The 19,787-nt window shown below is 40.1% G+C and overlaps 2 protein-coding genes and 1 long non-coding RNA gene across 13 annotated transcripts in view; 2 read left to right on the top strand and 1 right to left on the bottom strand.

Annotated features, from left to right (window-relative positions):
* Positions 1-7,632: 7,632 nt before the first annotated feature.
* LOC117461240 (uncharacterized) lies at positions 7,633-10,264 on the bottom strand. Its single transcript, XR_004553679.1, has 3 exons — positions 10,220-10,264; positions 8,088-8,243; positions 7,633-7,720 (listed from the first exon to the last, which is right to left on the bottom strand). It is a non-coding gene; the product is annotated as an uncharacterized lncRNA (long non-coding RNA).
* Positions 10,265-11,761: 1,497 nt separating this feature from the next.
* Positions 11,762-13,271, top strand: saa (serum amyloid A). 3 transcript variants are annotated; one of them, XM_034107099.2, is made up of 4 exons: positions 11,762-11,855; positions 11,932-12,031; positions 12,189-12,324; positions 13,094-13,271. In XM_034107099.2, exons 2-4 carry the CDS (start codon positions 11,944-11,946, stop codon positions 13,251-13,253), a joined length of 384 nt encoding a protein of 127 aa, XP_033962990.1. In that variant the 5' UTR covers positions 11,762-11,855; positions 11,932-11,943; the 3' UTR covers positions 13,254-13,271. The 3 variants fall into 3 exon arrangements, with proteins under 3 accessions (XP_033962990.1, XP_033962974.1, XP_033962981.1); XM_034107083.2 differs by having other exon boundaries at positions 12,186-12,324; XM_034107090.2 differs by having other exon boundaries at positions 11,772-11,855; positions 11,936-12,031; positions 12,186-12,324.
* A 5,445-nt stretch (positions 13,272-18,716) lies between these two features.
* Positions 18,717-19,787, top strand: part of apba2b (amyloid beta (A4) precursor protein-binding, family A, member 2b) — a 100,627-nt gene continuing 99,556 nt past the window's right edge. For 7 of the 9 annotated variants that reach the window (XM_071206810.1, XM_071206811.1, XM_071206798.1 and 4 more), the window contains exon 1: positions 18,717-18,863. The gene's annotated coding sequence lies outside the window, so the exon portion shown is untranslated. Of the gene's footprint in view, positions 18,864-18,989; positions 19,035-19,787 lie in introns of those variants that run through there. The other 2 variants (XM_071206805.1, XM_071206806.1) reach the window with 2 other exon arrangements.

Below are 19,787 nucleotides of genomic sequence, written 5' to 3'. Positions count from 1 at the left end.
TCTGCTATGTTGAGTCTCCTTTAAACCTTTGTTCCTTTCTATCTGCCTCTCAGATTTCTGTCTGACACCTCTCCTGCGGTAGCAGCTCTGACATCTTGTGTTTTTTGCATCTGTGTAAGGCAGATAGTCTTCTGTTTTAGTCTCACTGGTTGTACTTTGGGGTAAATGGGGATTAGATTAGATTTTTTGCATACACAACTAAATCATCCCTGAAAAGTGATGCTCTCTCTTTGTATCAGACATAGACACAAACTGTTTTTTCTTGTTCCGAGCTTCTCATTGCATCAGCTTTCTTTCTTACCCTCACTTTTTCTTCAGACTATCTTTGTGATGAATTTTTATTAGCCTGTCACAGTGTCTTCTTTGAGTTTAAAACAACACATTCATCAGCACAACTCGCGCCATGCTTTAATCCTCCAGGGGTTTTCAGTGATTTTGCGTATTTTCTAAAAGATTTGCTCAGTGTGTGGGATGTTGTTTTCAACCCATTAAAAAGAGGTTAATAAGCACTCACAGATTCCAAGTACTTTTAAAACCATTATATCTCAATAGACTCCGTAGTTATAAGATTTAAAAAGCAACACAGCTAAGGAAGTATAGCAATCTTGGGAGAAATGCGTATCGACCTGGCCTGCAACACCAGCAGCCACTGCTGCAACTGAGGCTAAACTTCAAGGTTGATGAGGGAGGGGTAAATGTTGTCAGATTGAGGAAAAAATTCACCAGGAGAGTTTTCTTGACTAATAGAGTGAATTCTGGGGGTTGGAGCTTAGACTTTCCGACTTTCAATTTTAAGGACCAGCCTAATATATATACAGTGGGGCAAAAAAGTATTTAGTCAGCCACCAATTGTGCAAGTTCTCCAACTTAAAAAGATGAGAGAGGCCTGTAATTTTCATCCTAGGTATACCTCAACTATGAGAGACAAAATGAGAAGAAAAAAATCCAGAAAATCACATTGTCTGATTTTTAAAGAATTTATTTGCAAATTAGGGTGGAAAAAAAAGTATTTGGTCAATAACAAAAGTTCATCTCAATACTTTGTTATATACCCTTTGTTGGCAATGACAGAGGTCAAACGTTTTCTGTAAGTCTTCACAAGGTTTTCACACACTGTTGCTGGTATTTTGGCCCATTCTTCCATGCAGATCTCCTCTAGAGCAGTGATGTTTTGGGGCTTTCAACTCCCTCCAAAGATTTTCTATGGGGTTGAGATCTGGAGACTGGCTAGGCCACTCCAGGACCTTGAAATGCTTGTTACGAAGCCACTCCTTCGTTGCCCGGACGGTGTGTTTGGGATCATTGTCATGCTGAAAGACCCAGCCACGTTTCATCTTCAATGCCCTTGCTGATGGAAGGAGGTTGTCACTCAAAATCTCACGATACATGGCCCCATTCATTCTTTCCTTTACACAGATCAGTCGTCCTGGTCCCTTTGCAGAAAAACAGCCCCAAAGCATGATGTTTCCACCCCCATGTTTCACAGTAGGTATGGTGTTCTTTGGATGCAACTCAGCATTCTTTCTCCTCCAAACACGTCTAGTTGAGTTTTTACCAAAAAGTTCTATTTTGGTTTCATCTGACCATATGACATTCTCCCAATCCTCTTCTGGATCATCTAAATGCTCTCTAGCAAACTTCAGACGGGCCTGGACATGTACTGGCTTAAGCAGGGGGACACGTCTGGCACTGCAGGATTTGAGTCTCTGGCGGCGTAGTGTGTTACTGATGGTAGCCTTTGTTACTTTGGTCCCAGATCTCTGCAGGTCATTGACTAGGTCATTGACTAGGTCCCCCCGTGTGGTTCTGGGATTTTTGCTCACCGTTCTTGTGATCATTTTGACCCCACGGGGTGAGATCTTGCGTGGAGCCCCAGATTGAGGGAGATTTTCAGTGGTCATGTATGTCTTCCATTTTCTAATAATCGCTCCCACAGTTGATTTCTTCACACCAAGCTGCTTACCTATTGCAGATTCAGTCTTCCCAGCCTGGTGCAGGTCTACAATTTTGTTTCTGGTGTCCTTTGACAGCTCTTTGGTCTTGGCCATAGTGGAGTTTGGAGTGTGACTGTTTGAGGTTGTGGACAGGTGTCTTTTATACTGATAACGAGTTCAAACAGGTGCCATTAATACAGTTAACAAGTGGAGGACAGAGGAGGCTCTTAAAGAAGAAGTTACAGGTCTGTGAGAACCAGAAATCGTGTTTGTTTGTCGGTGACCAAATACTTATTTTACCGAGCAATTTACCAATTCATTCATTAAAAATCCTACAATGTGATTTCCTGGATTCTTTCCCCCCCATTCTGTCTCTCATAGTTGAAGTGTATATACCTAGGATGAAAATTACAAGCCTCTCTCATCTTTTTAAGTGGAAGAACTTGCACAATTGGTGGCTGACTAAATACTTTTTTGCCCCACTGTATATATATATATATATATATATATGCATATATATATATTAGGGTGGTCCTTGTTTCTTCTTACACAAAGTCATTGGGTCATTGGATGTTGACAATCAAAATGAAGTTTCAGTTTTCTTGACAAAAAGCAATCATTACAAAAACTAGATGTGTCTCTTACCAAAGAGCCTCTCTAACAAAGCTCCTTTCGATTCCAGGAAGCACTTCTTCCCAACATTTCTGGAAAAGTACTGTTCCCCGAAACTATAATGTTTCAATTCAGCACAGACATTTCTACTAAAGCTTTTCATTGAATCAATTAAAAGAAATGGGAAAAAATAAACAAAAGAGTTTTGTAGAAGATTGAAGGAAAATATGATGCACACCAGTTATCTGCTCAATTAATCTTAACTATCGTAGCAACTGTGTGTGGGGGAAACTTCCGAAGCAATTGGAGACAGGACTCAGATTGCGGCTTTCACACCAGCGCTTTTCGCTTTCTAGCTCCGAGCGGGAGATTTTCTGGTTCAGCTCCAGTGTAGGTATACCATTGTCACTACCCGATCCGTCCCCCTGCCCGATCGGTACTGCGCTGAAAAGTACCGGTTTTTCCTGTTCACACCGCAGAGGCGCCGCCTCTTAGCTCCGGAATCCGGTTCACTTCCAGCTCCAAAAAATTGTCGGTCGAGGCAAGAGCTTCGGAGCTAAGAGGCGGCGTCGCTTACGTCGAGGCGGGTTGAAGTAGATGCCGAAGACCACAAAGAAGTCTTGCATTTCGCATGTGATGTTTGTAAAGTTCCAAGTAAAGTCGTCCCTTGTAAAGTCGTCCGATGCCTTCCATTTCGTTTCGTAAGAGGATAACCAAAGCGAACAGCGCTTCAATACAATCGGCCATTGTTGTTGTTGTCGATGTGAGGTATTTCTGCGCTGTTTGGATTTTATGAAGCAGGCACATAAACGGTGACATCATGACGCAGCAGTGGCAGCTCTGGGCGGTGTGAACAGAGCGGGAGCAGAAAAGGGAAACCATTGTAGGCATAGACATATAAAGAGTAAAGACACATTATTTTATCCTCCTGTCTGACTAAAAGTGAAATACTCTGTCACAACTTAAATAAGACCCATTCTGTGTAATGCCAACAAGCGGGCTTTCAACAGAGCAACATCTCCTAATAAAGTAAGTACAGCTTAAGCCAGTGGTCGCCAACCAGTCGATCGTGATCGACCGGTCGATCGCGAGTGTGGTGCGGGTAGATCGCGGACCATTAAAAAAAAAAGTAACAAAATAAATTAAAAATAAAATGATAATAATGTTTGAAAAATACGTTTTTAGATGTAAACCTATCATCCACTACCCCGTTAGCAGGTGCCACTTGATTGACGTATATTTGAGACACCTCAATAATATAATACATTAACCGTGCTTTACGACCTCATCATGACACAAGAGAGGATGGCAGAACTGCAATTTCCCGTGTTCAGTGAATGCAACAGAGGCAAGTCACCAGACCAATCAGAGAGTTGCATGGAAATACACCTGTGCTTGTGTCATTCAAGCTCGGCTCTGTGTGTGTGGCAATAGCGCATTTAGTGTGATAGAGAGAAGGAGAGAGGGGGACCGGTGCTAGCGGGGACCGTCATGTTAGCATCTGGTTAGCTAGCTGCAGGGACGTGCACAGACATTTGGAGGGGCTATTGCTCTAAACTGGAAAAAGGGCCTCCCCCCCGAAAAGAAATATAAGACCAAAACGATTATTACATTAACTAATTTGAACAGTAATTCACAGCTAAGGCAACTACTTGCATTCGGTGACTTGATTTTTAAAATGAAAACCAGGGAAATGTTTTGTTTTGCGGTCTATATCTCATTAAAATATCTAATGTTAGTAACTATTAAAGAAAAAATGGGGACAATTCAATGTAGTTTGCCCATTGTAACTGCTGTGCAGACATACTGATAAAATAGGGCTTCTAATTTCCTTAAATAAACTCACTAATTAATGAAACCAGTTCAATACGCATTATTATTATTCTTATCATTCTTTATGAGCGCAGTAACGGTAAGGTATCTAATTACTTATTTATTTAGTATTCCATAACTTAATAACAGAGATGGTCAAATTAAAGTAGAGACATGGCAGAAATCCTACAATGTGTCCTCCATGAGAGGGCGATACAGTAGCCTATTATAAATATTATATATATAATACGTAACATGTGTAATCACACACTTAGCGATATTGAACATAAATAATAAAAACGTAGGCCTACCTGGTTTTAAACACATTTGTGGTCATACTGTGGAATGAGTTCACACCCTTTATATATAGTCTATGGTTCACACTGAAACGAGTTCTTCATTCAACATTTCGCGGGCAATTACATGTAAGAAGAAGAACTAAAAGAAGTAGTAGAAGAAGAATGAAGCTGCACTGTTAAAAATGATTTGTTGACTCAACGTGACTAAGTCAAGTCATCTTGTTGCTGTGACTGAGTTAAGTTGTGTCCAGTTGATTCCACATTTACTGTCAAGTCTATTACACTTCAATACATTAGTTGTTACAACTTGTAGTCTGTTGACTCAACTTCATGTGTCAAGTTATTTGGACTAGAAAATATTAGTTAAGATAACTTAAGAAGATTTTGGTTAAACGTATTTGATTGAGTTCTTAAAAAGGTGTTAATCAAGTTGGTTCAACATGTACAACTTTGTTTTTTCAACTTATAGTACCAAGTTAAACACTATTAAAAATGATTTGTTGACTCAACTTGACTAAGTCAAGTCATCTTGTTGCTGTGACTGAGTTAAGTTGTGTCAAGTTGATTCAACATTTATTGTCAAGTCTATTACACTTCAATAAATTAGTTGATACAACTTGTAGTATGTCAAGCTATTTGAACTAGAAGATATTAGTTAAGATAACTTAAGAAGATGTTGGTTAAACGTATTTGATTGAGTTCTTAAAAATGTGTTAATCAAGTTAGCTCAACATGTACAACTGTGTTTGTTCAACTTCTAGTACCAAGTTAACTTACCAGGGGCCTATACTGCGAACCTGGTTCAACCTAACCTGGATATGTTTGAGTTAGCCGGTTGGCTTAATCCAAAACATACGCGCTCTCGCTAAACTGTCCTACGACGCGGGTTATCAAGTGGATCGCTCAAGCCAGCCGTGTCCTATCTAGTTAGGTGCGCGTTCACATAAAATGGGTGGTATCTGGAGCATTCGACCAATCACAAACATGGAGAAGCGCACTGACAGCGCAGCGTCATACTTCCTGAATGAAAAGTGAACTTTAATACTAGTCAAAAATGAAGAAGTTAAACTTTAAACATCCATGACTTAAACACTTTATCCAGGATAAAAGCCACAGAGCTGCACCTGCAAGGTGAATACAGCTGGTAAAAGAAAAAGTGTTTGAATGCGTACATTAACAGGTTTATGATATCACTGCCCCGTCTAAAACACGATCTGACTTCAATTACATTTGTCTCGAGTGTTTCGTCAACTTATGTGTTGCTTAAAATAATACTTCTGCATACAGTACGTGACACTTTGAGTGTTGCACGGCCAGATACGGCTCAGCTGACTCAGATAAGGAGATATATGATACATTATGAAGTGATATGCCGCGGACTGTACTTAATGTACTCTGATCCGGTTACTTATGTTGTGGCCGATATTTAAGTAAGCTTTCTTAACGCTAATGTTATAATAGTCAGATTGCTCTGAAGATGGGAGGTGATATTCTATTAATGTTCACGTTCACACAGTCGGTGATTTTTGCCGGCCGTCTTTCCTGCGACGGCAGCTTTTCTGTATTTCCTTTCTCCTGTAATATGACTTGATCGCTTTAAACTCCGCACACTGAGCTCTGATTGGTCAGCAGGCGGTGCTTTCACTGAGTTGAGCTCTTAGCCTGCAACCTAACCTGGTCCCGACCAGGTTAGCTGCTTAGCATATATTACCATGGAGATCTAGCCTGCTAAAAAGAGAACCAGCTTCGTAGGACCGGAAAGCCGGAGTTTTCCCTGAATTTAGCCGGCTAAGCGAAAATCCTGCTTCGCAGTATACCCCCCAGGACAAGCAAACTAATAGCTACAAAGTTATACGATACATCAACATGAGAACTAGCTTAGTCTAAACTATATTAACACATGAAAAAATAGCTGAAAAGACATTTCAATCAGGACTGTTATTACAATATCAATAACTGAAGAAATGAAGAACTCCAACCCACACACTCATTAACTATTCAGTGTTGCTTTTTTAATTCAAATAAGTGTGTCAATGGATGTCAACATATCATAAAGACCTTCCTTGGGACATGCAGACCAAACAAAAAACACCCTCTAACACACCATTGTTTTTGCTCTGGGCTGCTCAAAAACTGAAATTACACTATAGATACAACTGTAATTGAGTGACTTGTTAAACAGAGTCCATTCTGAGGAGTAAGTGTTCAGGGTTGCTGCAGTAAAATGCATAGAAAATTGTATCTCTCTTAACTTAACTGTCAGTCAGAACATTAAAACATTCTAACAGTACTGAAATATCCACTCTGTTCATGGTTGCTGTACAACATAAAATACACACTAGTGTCTCTCTGACACTTCCTCAAAATAGAGCAATAGAAAATGAAAACCAAATAAACTGGTGTGACCCACAGAGGGGCTATACATTTGTTTTCCTCTTGGAACAGTGGACAAATGAAATGGTGGACAAAAAATGAAAATGCATCATTTGGGACGGATGCAGAGACATCTTCCTAGGCCATCTCTCTAACTGAGCAATATATTCTTCAGAGAGTGGACCCAGGGAGTGCACGAGTCCAACCCAATTCCCATGAACAGGCGCTGAATCACCTCATAGGTGTATTTCATGTCTTTTGGATAGTCAAGGTTCTGCATGTACTGCAATCCCATCAGGTTCACAAAAGCATTGGGTACATCACCAAGGTCACGTATGACTATCCTTTCCTCGATCACGACATCGTTGTAGGAAGCTGGAAGAGGTTCCTTCACATCTTCAACGACTAAAAGGACTCCAATCACCATTCCCTTGATGACGTCGTCTTCAGGATCCGTTGGCTTCATGCAAAAAGAAACAAAAACGAAAGTGCTTTAGAGATGCTTTGGCATATGTGCATACACAGACGACGCCTGAAACGACTAGTGTAACCCTGTGAACTCGTTTTTTGTATCATCTTGAACGACATTTCAGCGCTTACCTCACACATCTTCATGATAGTTGAAGGATTCCCCCTCATGTACCATGGTAGGCCCTGCAACACTGCTGCCCTTTTCCTTTGGTTCGATGCCTGCCAAAACACATGATAAATTAATATTGCTCGTTGCTATCATAATTATATGACCCCCTCACTCCACAAGGCATTCTGGTTATTTGCACTACGTTCACAGCTAACTGAATAGATTCCTTCATATTCCGTGTGTCCGTGTCCGTGTGTGGCCTGCCTTCTCTGACCCTTGCCTGCCTCACTATCCCTTAAGCCTTTGTACCACCATGTTGTTTATTAAATCATTGAACTGCATCAGGCGCCTGCTTTTGGGTCCTTCCCCTGTATCCCGTCGTAACAATTACATTGAGTTTACACGAGAACACATGAATGAATGTGGAAAGGCAGCTCTATTGCCTCAAAGTACTTTAAAGTAAAGAACTGTACTTACATCCTTGTCGAGGCTCTCCATTAAGGATGTAATTTCTTTGATCCCCTCAAAGCGCTTTGACCTGAACAACTGAAGGAATTTCTGCAGGTGGCTGTCCAGACCCTCATAGAGCGAATTGAGGTCCATCGACATCAGCCTGGTAAATTCCTTGACGATCTATATGAAGAAGTGACATTACATCATTTTAGTCCAAGTTAAAAGTGACCTACGTTTTCACATTTCACAAGCTGCCCAGATGCAATATTTGGTATTGCACAAGCATATATATGTCAAACCATATACAAATGTTGAACATGCAATACATGAAATAGAAGAACATTATTACGATTTAACAGCTCTGTCAAGACTTTCAGAATTGGAATATAAACAAATGTACGTCTGGAAGATGCATCTAAAACATATTCAATCGGCTCAATCACTTTAAAATTATTCTTGTAAAAAGTTTCTCTTTTGTATTCAGAGCCAAAAGGTCCGCCCTTTGACAGGAAACGTAGGGGGTTTGCTTTTTTAACTATCTCTGTTATAGCAGTGGTGACTGCACTATTTACTGCACAATTGTGGTTGATCAGTACACTTCCAATTATTTGTGGTGTGCACTCTTCCACAGCTGAGCTAATACTACATAGCTCGTTTATAATTTCCTGGGTTTTTGTCTTAGACACATGCAAAATCGTTTGCATACGAAGTAAGAAAGATGCAACTTTCTGTTGAAACAAATCATGCAGGTCTTGATCCTCTATGTCAGGGGTCTTCAACTAAAATGCAACGAGATCCAGTTAGAGAAAATCTCCCCATGCAAAGGTCCGGAACATCAAAATGTCTAAGTTGCTTCATGAATTAGTGTGATATATATTGAAGTGACCTGCAGCTTTATCAACGTCTGCATGTAATCAACAACTGACTGCCAATCAAATAAAGAAAGTACAAAAACAACAATATTTATTGTAAATTAACATTACTTAAATACTGTGGATATGTGTAATTTTTAAATATTGAAGTTAAATGCATCAATGTGGTGCACTTTGAGAGCAACATTAAGAGATCTATGGATACATCTCTCAACACCCATATGAAAGAGAACTGTAGCATATTTTCCTTTTAGGATATTTTACAAATCACTCCACTTTTAAACTCTATTCTTGTTATTTTTAACAACTTTTTTGTTGTTGTCATATAGTATTGTATACCTGTTTTTAATTTAGTCTCATTAATAACTATAATGATCATATCAAGGTGTGCCTTAACCTCACTGAGCTGAGGTTATTTGAGCCTCTCAGGAGATAGCTCTCTTCCACCTGGTTGTAGAAAAGCTCTTTAAATGCGTTAGCATAGCTAGCTAACCAGATGCTAATAACAACAGATCGCCACTGTGCTTACAACTAAAGACACAGCCACGCAAACACTGCGGTGTGTACGGCTACTTATGGGTACTGCAATATTGTAAGGGCTGGAGCGGCGTTCCGGTGCTCTCCTTTCAGATGAGACATATACCACGTGAAGACACGTTACGCTCGTGTTGTGTTCATGAACCTGTCCTTGGCCAGGAAAAACAGGTACTCGCTTGTTTACTTATTTTTGCGGTCTAGATTTCTTCTTCTTTTTTGAAGTGAGAAGTTGTCCGTCTGTCGGACTGACTTCCCCCCACCCCCAAAACGAAAACTCTTCGGTTCTCCACGAATTACACAAGTCAACCAAATCAGCGTTAAACAAGTGGGAGGCGCCGAAAAATCCCCTATTAATGTATTGATTATAGCTCCGGGTCCGGGTCCGTATAGGTCGGTGTCTGGGTCCGGATCCGGATCGCGGTCTGCCTGTTGCCGACCCCTGCTCTATGTAATCATCTGTTGTTAAATCTAGATGGTCCGAATTTGTCTCATCAACATTCAACTCATTCAACCCTCCTTTGCTTTACACTATATACTCGCTATTTCACTCGGGCAGCTCTTAATTTCCAACTTACTGCTAGCTAGCTAGCTCGCTAACATGCTAACGTTTTTCCTAAAACTAACTAACGTTAAATATGAAATATGCATCAAAAGGTGTGGCGACAGTCAGTCTGAGACAGAGACTAACGTTAGAGGATTAATTTGCATTGTCTGCTGATGAACTAGATTACATTTGAATGTACTTACTTGATAACTCCAGTTTGGGCTCTGAGCGAGGAAGAAAGATGGCAGCCAACTCGGATTTCAAATTCATTTCAGTTTTGGGACACTGCGTGTGACGTCATATTGCGGGCGCATGCGTGTTACATACAATGCCGAGGCTGACTCATGTTATCAATTTAATGCAACGGATTATTCTGAGTTTACAAATATTTTTCAAATTGAAGTTTTTGTAACTCGTCTTAATGAGTTGTAATGGGCAGTGTGGTGTGTTTCCCGCAGCGAGACACTACAATACTAATTGTGGGCTTATCATGTTGATTCGACCACAACAGAAAGAAAAAAAAACTCTAGCTCTCTCCAGAAGGGCAGGTCAGCCAAAAAGGGAAAACGGGCCGTTGCCCGGGCAACATTAGCCAGTACCTGTGCACGTCCCTGGCTAGCTGCACTAACGGACATCAAGAGCTGTTTCCACAACAAGCTGGAGGAGAGTCCTCCCCTGTCAGACTGAGGGGCTCAGGTGAGCTACAGTAAAGGACTCTCTGAGTGTTTAGAACGGTTTTGTCACAAATTATTCAAAAGATTATTTCCGCGGCACACCTTCATATGATCATTATAGTTATACAAACAATAAGAGAATAAAGGAAAAACAGGTATGAAATACTATATGGCAGTAAAACAAATTGGAAGCACTGTCTGGCCCGTCTTTTTCACTCAATTCTGCAATAGGTAGATCTCGCCTTTCACCTAGGCCGAGGTCGGTGATCTTGGGCTTAAGAAGGTTGGTGACCACTGGCTTAAGCAAACAGGCTCTCATCACATGTTGTGTTCTTTGTCTCAATGAACCTCACCCTATTTTGCAACAGGACTAGACAAATCAAAGCTTCTTCAGTGAGAGTACTGAACACAACATTAAATACAAAAATAAAGAAATGTAGAATGACTCATTATCACTAGAAAAAAGATGGGTCATTTATTCAACATAAGAAAATATGTGTCTGTTTTTATGACAATGGTTAATGTTTGTAATATAAGTAAAAAATAAGGATATTAATTAAACAAAACCCCTATGACCTTTCTATCAGGACCTCATGGTACATAGCAAAAATCTGTACCTTGTGATTCATAGCTTGAGATGTACTTTCAAAAATTAGCTGCATTTCTGAGGACAAAATAAGCAAAAGCATTCGTCAAACATTTGGGGAGTGGAAGTTATGAGACAAACTAATACTAATACAAGCCAAAAGCTCGACAATACATTTTTTAAAGAAGTTACTCACTATGTTTTCACAGTAGTTGATTGTTAGTTTTTTTTAAGAATCTGCTCTGGGGTAATACAAATATAATTTGTTCATTAAAGGTCAAGTGGCAAAGTAATGGTGAGGGAAAAGGGAAGGGAAGAGATGACATAGTATATTTTTACATTGTTGTTAACATACAACTTGTCCCTGCCTTTTGTGTGTGTAGTTGCACAACTAGGGAATACCCTCAGTGTGTAGATTTTTCTTATCTTAAACTGGACCCCACATGGTCAGAAATGTCCATTATTGAGAAATCCTACCACCCAACTGAATATAAGTAGAGTCAAATGAGTACTACTATACAGTGGTAAGATAGTCTACGATCTGATAAGACTTACTAGACACTCAACAGGAAAAGCAAAGTAAGTTTGACACATCTGAAAATATAAAGGTACATATGTATTTATTGGTTGAAGTAATTGTAACATTTTCTTTTAGACAGCTGGAACCATGAAGTTGCTTATTGCAGGAATTGCTCTGTTCTTAATTGTGGAAACCAATGCAAGGTGGATCAACTTTCCTATAGAAGCCATTCAAGGTTAGAAACATTACTTTCTAATATCTCTAAAAAAAACGATGTGAATAATTTTACACCAGGATTTACAGTTTCAAATGTCAATGACATGTTTTTTTTGTTTTTTTTACATCTGGATTCTTTCCTTTATTTGACTGTACCCGGTGGTCCTGACCAGCAGGTCATGATATGTGGCGGGCATACAATGATATGAGGGAGGCCAACACAATAGACGCAGACAAATACTTTCATGCCAGAGGAAACGCTGATGCTGCCAGCAGAGGAGAAGGAGGCAAATGGGCAGCTGAGGTGATCAGGTGAGGAGCAAAGTGTAGGAACACATCTTCTTATACAATGTTGTCTGTTTCTCTTAGTTTTTTTTCTAAAAATGAAAACATTCTTGTTTGTAAAGCAGCAGATTGATCAAAGAACACATTTTTTCTCTACATTCTTATCTTATATATTATCTTTTACATTATTATTTATCGTTATATAAGGGAGGCTGTGGCTCAGTGAGTTTGTGCACTGATCTTCAGATCAGGAGACCACTCCCAGGCCAAGACACTTCACCGCAAATTGCTCCTGTGGATTGGCCACAGTATTGAGTGTAATTCGCTTTGAATAATAGTGTCTAACAAGTAACCTGTAAAGTCAAATCATTGATAAAGTATTCAGTACCGCAGTGATCATTTTTCTATCCATTCATATGCTATCCCATTATTAAATGGCTTATTTCTGATGTTCTTTGCAGCTGACAACCAGATCTGTGTATCATTTGTACACAATCAAATAACTAATATTCGGGCCTACCTTAATGATGCTCGATCTCATTAACATATATATGCATTTGCTAAACATTTTAGATCCAGTTTCTTCCCAAAAAGGGGCTCCGCTCTGCTTCCTGCAGCTTTTCACAGATCCAATCCAAATGTACAATTAGACCTACTGCAATTATACTTATTATTGCCTAAGACCATAAAACCTTTGTACACCTTGCTTGCTCAGACAACCACAGTCTTTTTTTTTACCGAACTTGTTTTGTTAATCAGCTTCTTCTGATGTACATTGCCTCTGTTCCCATTTCAGTAATGGCAGAGAGTGGGTGCAGGAAAAAATGGGTCATGGTGCCGAAGACTCTGCTGCTGATCAGAGGGCAAATGAGCATGGACGCAATGGAGGAGATCCCAACGTTTTCAGGCCAGCAGGACACAGGACTCCGTGTTCATCTGAAAGTCATGAGGATTAATAAAAGAACACAATTATATTTTTTGTTTGGGAGTTATTGACAAAGACAGAGTTTTTACACAACAAACATTAACATGTACGTACACCATTAAATACATATTTGCAAACATCAGAAACGGTTTATGACCATCCGTACCCAATTGTAAAAGAACACAATCGAAATGATCAAAACTGAACATTAAAATGTTTTCAAAGGCAGTTCAGAGAGAGATCCGCATGGGGTGCTTGAAGAGCTGTTTACGTACATTTATGATAGTAGTGATACTGTAAGTCCAATATTAATTTAATTACATTATCTAAGTCTATAGAAGGCTATACTGAATGGATAAATAAACAAACAATGAAGCAGGGCGAATATCATTTTTCCCTGGATAGTGAAAAAACACCAAAATCATTAACCCTTATGTTGTGTTCGGGTCTCCCGTGACCCGTTTCAAGTTAAAATTATATTATGACTACCCTCTAGTTTTGATTATCGGAACAAGGCTTCATGATATCCTCCACAACAGCTATATAAACACTATAAACATATTTTTAAAATGTTAACCAAGTCTGAAGGTCTCATAATGAGTGAATTTAATCACATTCTTTACTTAAGTATGTGGTGTGATGTGTTTTGGGGCCATAACATAAAATTACAACACGATTGTACGGTTATGAATGCATAATAACTTAGTTGTGATGTAAACAATCATTATTTTGGAGTGTTTTGGACTGAGATAAATCGGGGTCAATAAATCGTCAATATTGACCCGCGAACACCATGAGCGGTAACAGTTTTTAAACACAACACAAGGGTTAAATAATTATTGGAACATAATTGTTGTTAGTTTTCTGTATAGCACCTGCACTAAAGGACAAACACCCTCCCTGCAGCCTGCTGGGATCTTATTCCCGCTGCTGGCAGAAGAAGCTAAATTGAACTCTGGGGGAGGAAACTCAATAGGGACGGAGCCTCCAGCAATGCTTCACACATTTTGAAATATAATAACTATCTGGAAATGTATGATTAAATCAATAACCAATCAATGTTTGAGCATTTTTGACATTATTGCCATATTTTGACTTTTTTTGTGTAAAATGAGAACAAATTCTTTTTTTTTTTTTTAAATAATGCTGCCGTTCAGAGGAATTAAGTCTGATTCTTTGGCATTTGTATGCCCCTCCATTACTGTCTCAGTTATATTTGTGCCTTGCTCACATTTGACTCATTGACACAATGAGCGACCGATTAGGCGATTTTCTGTCAGAGGCTCTGGACAAATGTTTTGAACCAGATGAAGAGGAGATAGGCTGCTGCCACACGAGGACGAAAACGGCTAAACGCATAGGATTAATGCAAACGCAATCGCAAACAAGCTTCCGTCCACACGCAATAGTTATCCGGATAGTGTCTGTCCACACGAGACCGCTCCGTTTAGCTCGCCTCCAACCGCTGGAGAAGCTGCAGTACATATGCAGGAGCCTGTACGTGGCGCTGTAACTTCCTCCACAAAAGCAGCGAAGAAGCATGGTTGTCATGGTTGCCCTTCTGTTTATTCTCCGCGGTGGGGGCCGAGGGAACCGGGCAGAGTTTTTCGCCAGTCAACGTGTATTAAAGTTTAAATCTTCCGGACAAAATTATAAAAGTGCCGGTCAAAGGTCTTCTTTGTTAGTTATTGAGCTTTAAAACAAATGAATAACGACTCTATATAATATAATAATAAAATACACGGAGACTCTCTTTTTCCTCCCTCTCTTCGGACAGCGCCAGTGTCTGTCTCATGCAGCAGCTGATCCAGTAATGAGTGACCTGGCCGACTGTAAAAATAAACATATTTATAACTAGTTTAGGGAGTTTGAGAGGTAATTAAAATAGCTAAGGGTGATGATCTGACTTGAAGTGTGTGTTTTGCTGCAGCGGGAGGAGCTGCAGGTGAGCAGAGCTGCGTGTCTCCGTCCTGTCAGATTAGACTACACTCGCGTTTAGGTCCATATCGAGAGAAAGATAAATAATCTGAATTCAGGGTGCAGTTTACTTTGACGCGGGGGTGAGCAGCAGAGGTGGGGAGAGGCGGGGCTATTGCCGTAGATGCTGTAGATGTTGCACAAACAACTGTAGCATGGTCAATAGCGTCCGGAGCACGATAGCAACTCTGCGATCCGCCATTGTTGTTGTTGTTGGTGGCGAAACACTTCAGCAATGGCGCGGGGTAAGCGGAGGTGAGCAGAAGAGGTGGGGCTATTGCGCAATCACTATTAGTGATCTGAAAATGTTCGGATAGGGCGTACACACGGAGCCGTTTGACCCCCCAGAGAGTTGCGTATGCCTTTCTATCCACCTTGGGACCCGTTATCGTTTCCTCAGTCGTTTAGTGCCGTATTCGGTCATCCTCGTGTGGCCGAACGGTCTATATGACACTAAACAGTAACGCAAACGACCAAATTCGTCCTCGTGTGGCCGCAGCCTAACAGGTTTATGATATCACTGCCCCGTCTAAAACACGATCTGACTTTAATTACATTTGACTGGAGTGTTTCCTCAACGTAATGTGTTGCTTAAAATAATACTTCTGCATACAGTATGTGACACTGTGAGTGTTGCACGGCCAGATACGGCTCGGCTGACTCAGATAAGAAAATATATGATACATTATGAAGTGATATGCCGCGGACTGTACTTAATGTACTCTGATCCGGTTACTTATGTTGTGGCAGGTATTTAAGTAAGCTTTCTTAACGCTAATGTTATAATAGTCAGATTGCTCTGAAGATGGGAGGTGATATTCTATTAATGTTCACGTTCACACAGTCGGTGATCTTTGCCGGTGTTATGCCGTGAATTGAAGCCCTGTTCGCGGGTGACGTCAAAGGTGACGTCATCGCCTGTATTGAGCGTTCGCCGTTTTCTAAGCTTTTTTCTCTCTTTTGAATGATATATCAGATTAAACAGCAAACGGCTGAATAAATAATGTGCATACAATTGCGAGGAGGCTCGTTTTAAGGACACGTTTTTCAGATCTGTCACAATCTTCGTATTGGAATAAACTTACGTTTTTGAGTGTATAGTCCCACTCTGTTATGTTCCTCCTTTCTACAGAACAGACAATGACAGGATAATATGTGATTTGTCTCTATAGTCCTATTTCTTAAAACCTTCTCTGTTGTTTAAGTGTCTGATAACCACGAATAGTAAGCAATGATATAACAGTAATGATATAACATTATAATGTCAGACACTGTGTTATTTTCAATCAAGCCTAAAAGATAATGTGTTCAAACTGGCTTCACTCGCTTGAATTGCTCCTTTGAATATCATTTTTATATATCCCTACTCAACTGTGATGCCACTCATATTTTTTTTAATTGTATTTTAAAGTGACATTGAATGCTTTGAAAGGTGCCCTAAAATAAAGTGTATTATTGATCTTATATCTGTGCATAGAGGACGATGTCTCAGAAATGGAAGACAACAGCGATCCAGACTATGAGTCTGACCAACAGTCAACAGACCAGGAAGAGGCCCCCGAGGGAGAGGCCCCCGAGGGAGAGGCCCCTGAGGGAGAGGAGCCCTGAATATTTATTTTTCTTTACATTTTCATTGAGGAAAACAGTATCAGTGTTTTATTTTATATTCATGCACTGCACAGTGAATGCAGTGAATGCTGAACTTGTTGGGCCCACCGGTGGGTACGGACCATATACTGTAGTTGAAAGTACACAATGGAACACTGACTTGTTTGTATCAAATCAATACATCCCATACATCATTTGGAACAGGAAGAATCTCAGCTACGACACCAACTAAAACATTTCCATCTCCAGTAAACACAGCCTACATGGCAAGCATTTTACAGAATACAATAAGCAGCACTATCTTTGAATTTACTGCAAAATTATAACGTGAAATTCACCCCTGGTGTCATTCTGTCTGTCACCCCTTGATTCTACTTGCTTTGACTGTTCAAATGAGATGTCAACCATCAAAATTGGATAAGGTGTTCCAGAGATATCACTGTGCAAAACACACCGGTCAATTTTGAACGAAAATAGTATGGGAAGGGGGGTATGACCTAACGCAAGAGAAGGGTTAATCCCATTCTATCTATGGTCGTGATTCGTTTTTCATTCAGCTGTAATGTTGAATGATGTCCACTGGGGAGCAGTGCTGCGCTGGTTCCCTGACATTTTAGGCTGAGATGCTTAGAGGTTATCTTTGATCCAATGATAATACATTGTATTTCTCTGTTTCTATATCTCAGCCTTGATAACACAGTAGGCCTATAGCCATGTAAATTAAGTTCCTAAATGAAACAAATGATTGGCATCAAACAGGTGACTCTGGATAATCAAAAAACCCTTTGAGTGAATATCATTCTTGATCATTTTGAAAAACTCGGTAGCCTACTGATTTTAATATTCCTAATCTTTAGAAAAGGTCATAAGCACTCACACCCACACAGTTGATATAAGGATGATTACAATTAAAATCATGAAGCTACCAAACTCAATCTACACAAAATAATTATGAATATGAAAGTTGACACAGTTGTACATTAACAGACATTTATTGAAGATGTCATTTATGTACATTCTGTTCACACCAACAACTCTTGAGAATGTTTTTCACACCTGTAGGTGATGGAGAAAAATATCAAATTTGACAAGTTCAACTTCTTTTTAAGGAGGTAGTAAGATGCAGCATTTTGACCATACAATATATTTTCTCAATCATATACATTTCTACTTTTTTATATTGATTAGTAGATCTTTTTTTGATCTATATATTTCTTCTGAAGTAGGCCATTGAACAAGGTGAGGAGATGAGGTCACTTCCCTCTGCCATCTTTGTTAGGTTGAGATTGCCATAGTAAAATATTGTCTTTATTGTTGAGCAATGGGACATTCCCTTGCTCGAAAGAAGGAGTCTCTGGGAAATCTAGTCTTTTGTATTGAGTCTGTTAATACAACTTGCGCGGTTTGGCTTGTAGCTAGCACCGGCTCTTTATGTAAGCTAACGTCAGTTAATGCTAGGTAACGTAGCTACGTGAGTTCATGTTGGCTAACGTCAGTTAATGCTATCTACACGTGGATACTTTGATTGCTAGTTTATTTATCTACAAACAGCAAGCTGGATTGATTTGTCTTCCGTATATTGTTCTAGATTGTTCTCGCATGGTTACTACTTTTCCATCTTGGATTTAAATTCGTATATTTTTCGCTCTTGTTATTGACCATGTGGTTGTGTTTAAAAGCCTATTGCTGTTTGGTTCACTGTTCATGTGTTTAAAAGTAGAAAACAAATCTAAAAGAAATAGCGCAGATTTACAATATACATTTTTTATTTAACTTGCTAATACCGATGGGCCAGTTGTGTCTGTTATATTTTTCATATAATACGGTAACGGCCGAGTAACGGATTACTCTTTCTCCAGAGTACCGGTGTATCTGTCGCTGCTCGGGCGGGGTAGCTGCAGTGGGCTGATATGTGTTATACTCGTTCCGGGGCTGGAAGCACCGAGCTCCGTACGCTTTCTGTCCGTGAGACACACACTCGAGTGATGTGCGAACAGCCAGCACCATCCTTTACAAATCCAAAAAGCAGGTGACTTGATCAGCATATGTTCTCCAGGTAAGACATATTTTCCTTTGTATTAATCATTGGTAAACATCGATAGATGCTCAGTAAGCGAGGCTGTAGTGGTCCTCCTCCCAGGCACCGTACGGAGCACGGAGCGGTGCATGGATGCTGATCTGCCCAGCCTGTGGATTTGTGCTCAGCATCACTGTTAACAACAGGGCGGTGAGCTTTGAGCGAAAACGGTTATTGCTTTAAAAGTCTTCCATTTTATCCAGGCATTATGTATTCCTGATATGTTATAAGATCGGGTTGGACATCTGTACACACCTAATGCTACAATTATCGGTGATTCATACATGCGTATTCAGTCTACGCCTAAAATGATCGATTGTAGTTATGTTGCTATAGGCCTTTAGTGTCCCATGAGATGGGAAAGGTCATTCTAGTTTTACATCTGCTTAATGGTTCAATTCCTATTCTGCATCGTTTTATTAAACGACACCTCATGTATGCTACTCAGACCTCTCCTTGTGGTGATGGCAAATACAATCCTAGTATCTACTTATTTTTCTTTAATATTACCTACCCTATACTTGTATAACATTTCAAATATGATTCAGTTAATCTTGTCCATGAAAAAATACTGAAGTTGAGAAGAGTGTAAGGTAAGCTACACACTCCTGCATCTAAGCCCCCCACATCTCGCCTCTGCTGAGAATACAAGTTGTTGAAGTGCTAAACGTTGTGCAATGCTCGCCTCGTAGGTGTCTAAAGCCTATATTGGGTGGAGGGCTTGTGTGTCCTTTAGTGCCTGCTGTGTACCACTCTGTGCCAGTCCCGGCCACAGGGGAGGGCAGCTGCTGACAGGCGATGTGTCTGGCTCTTCATTGTTCACAGGGAGCAGGGGACAGGCTCACAAGGTCTGCAGTTTTATGTCCTTAGCTTCTGTCCTCCTCCAGTCATGCGGAATCCATT

The sequence above is a fragment of the Pseudochaenichthys georgianus genome, chromosome 3 (assembly GCF_902827115.2).
Source record: "Pseudochaenichthys georgianus chromosome 3, fPseGeo1.2, whole genome shotgun sequence".
In the NCBI taxonomy this organism is placed as follows: Eukaryota; Metazoa; Chordata; class Actinopteri; order Perciformes; family Channichthyidae; genus Pseudochaenichthys; species Pseudochaenichthys georgianus.
This window is presented reverse-complemented; position numbering and strand designations above follow the sequence as displayed.

What these genes read in the sequence shown, in the direction of transcription:
- saa (XM_034107083.2), top strand. Translation starts at nt 11,944, where the DNA reads ATGAAGTTGCTTATTGCAGGAATTGCTCTGTTCTTAATTGTGGAAACC. An exon ending in TCCTATAGAAGCCATTCAAG is followed by an intron (nt 12,032 to 12,185) that starts GTTAGAAACATT and finishes GGTCCTGACCAG; the next exon opens with CAGGTCATGATATGTGGCGG. An exon ending in TGGGCAGCTGAGGTGATCAG is followed by an intron (nt 12,325 to 13,093) that starts GTGAGGAGCAAA and finishes TTCCCATTTCAG; the next exon opens with TAATGGCAGAGAGTGGGTGC.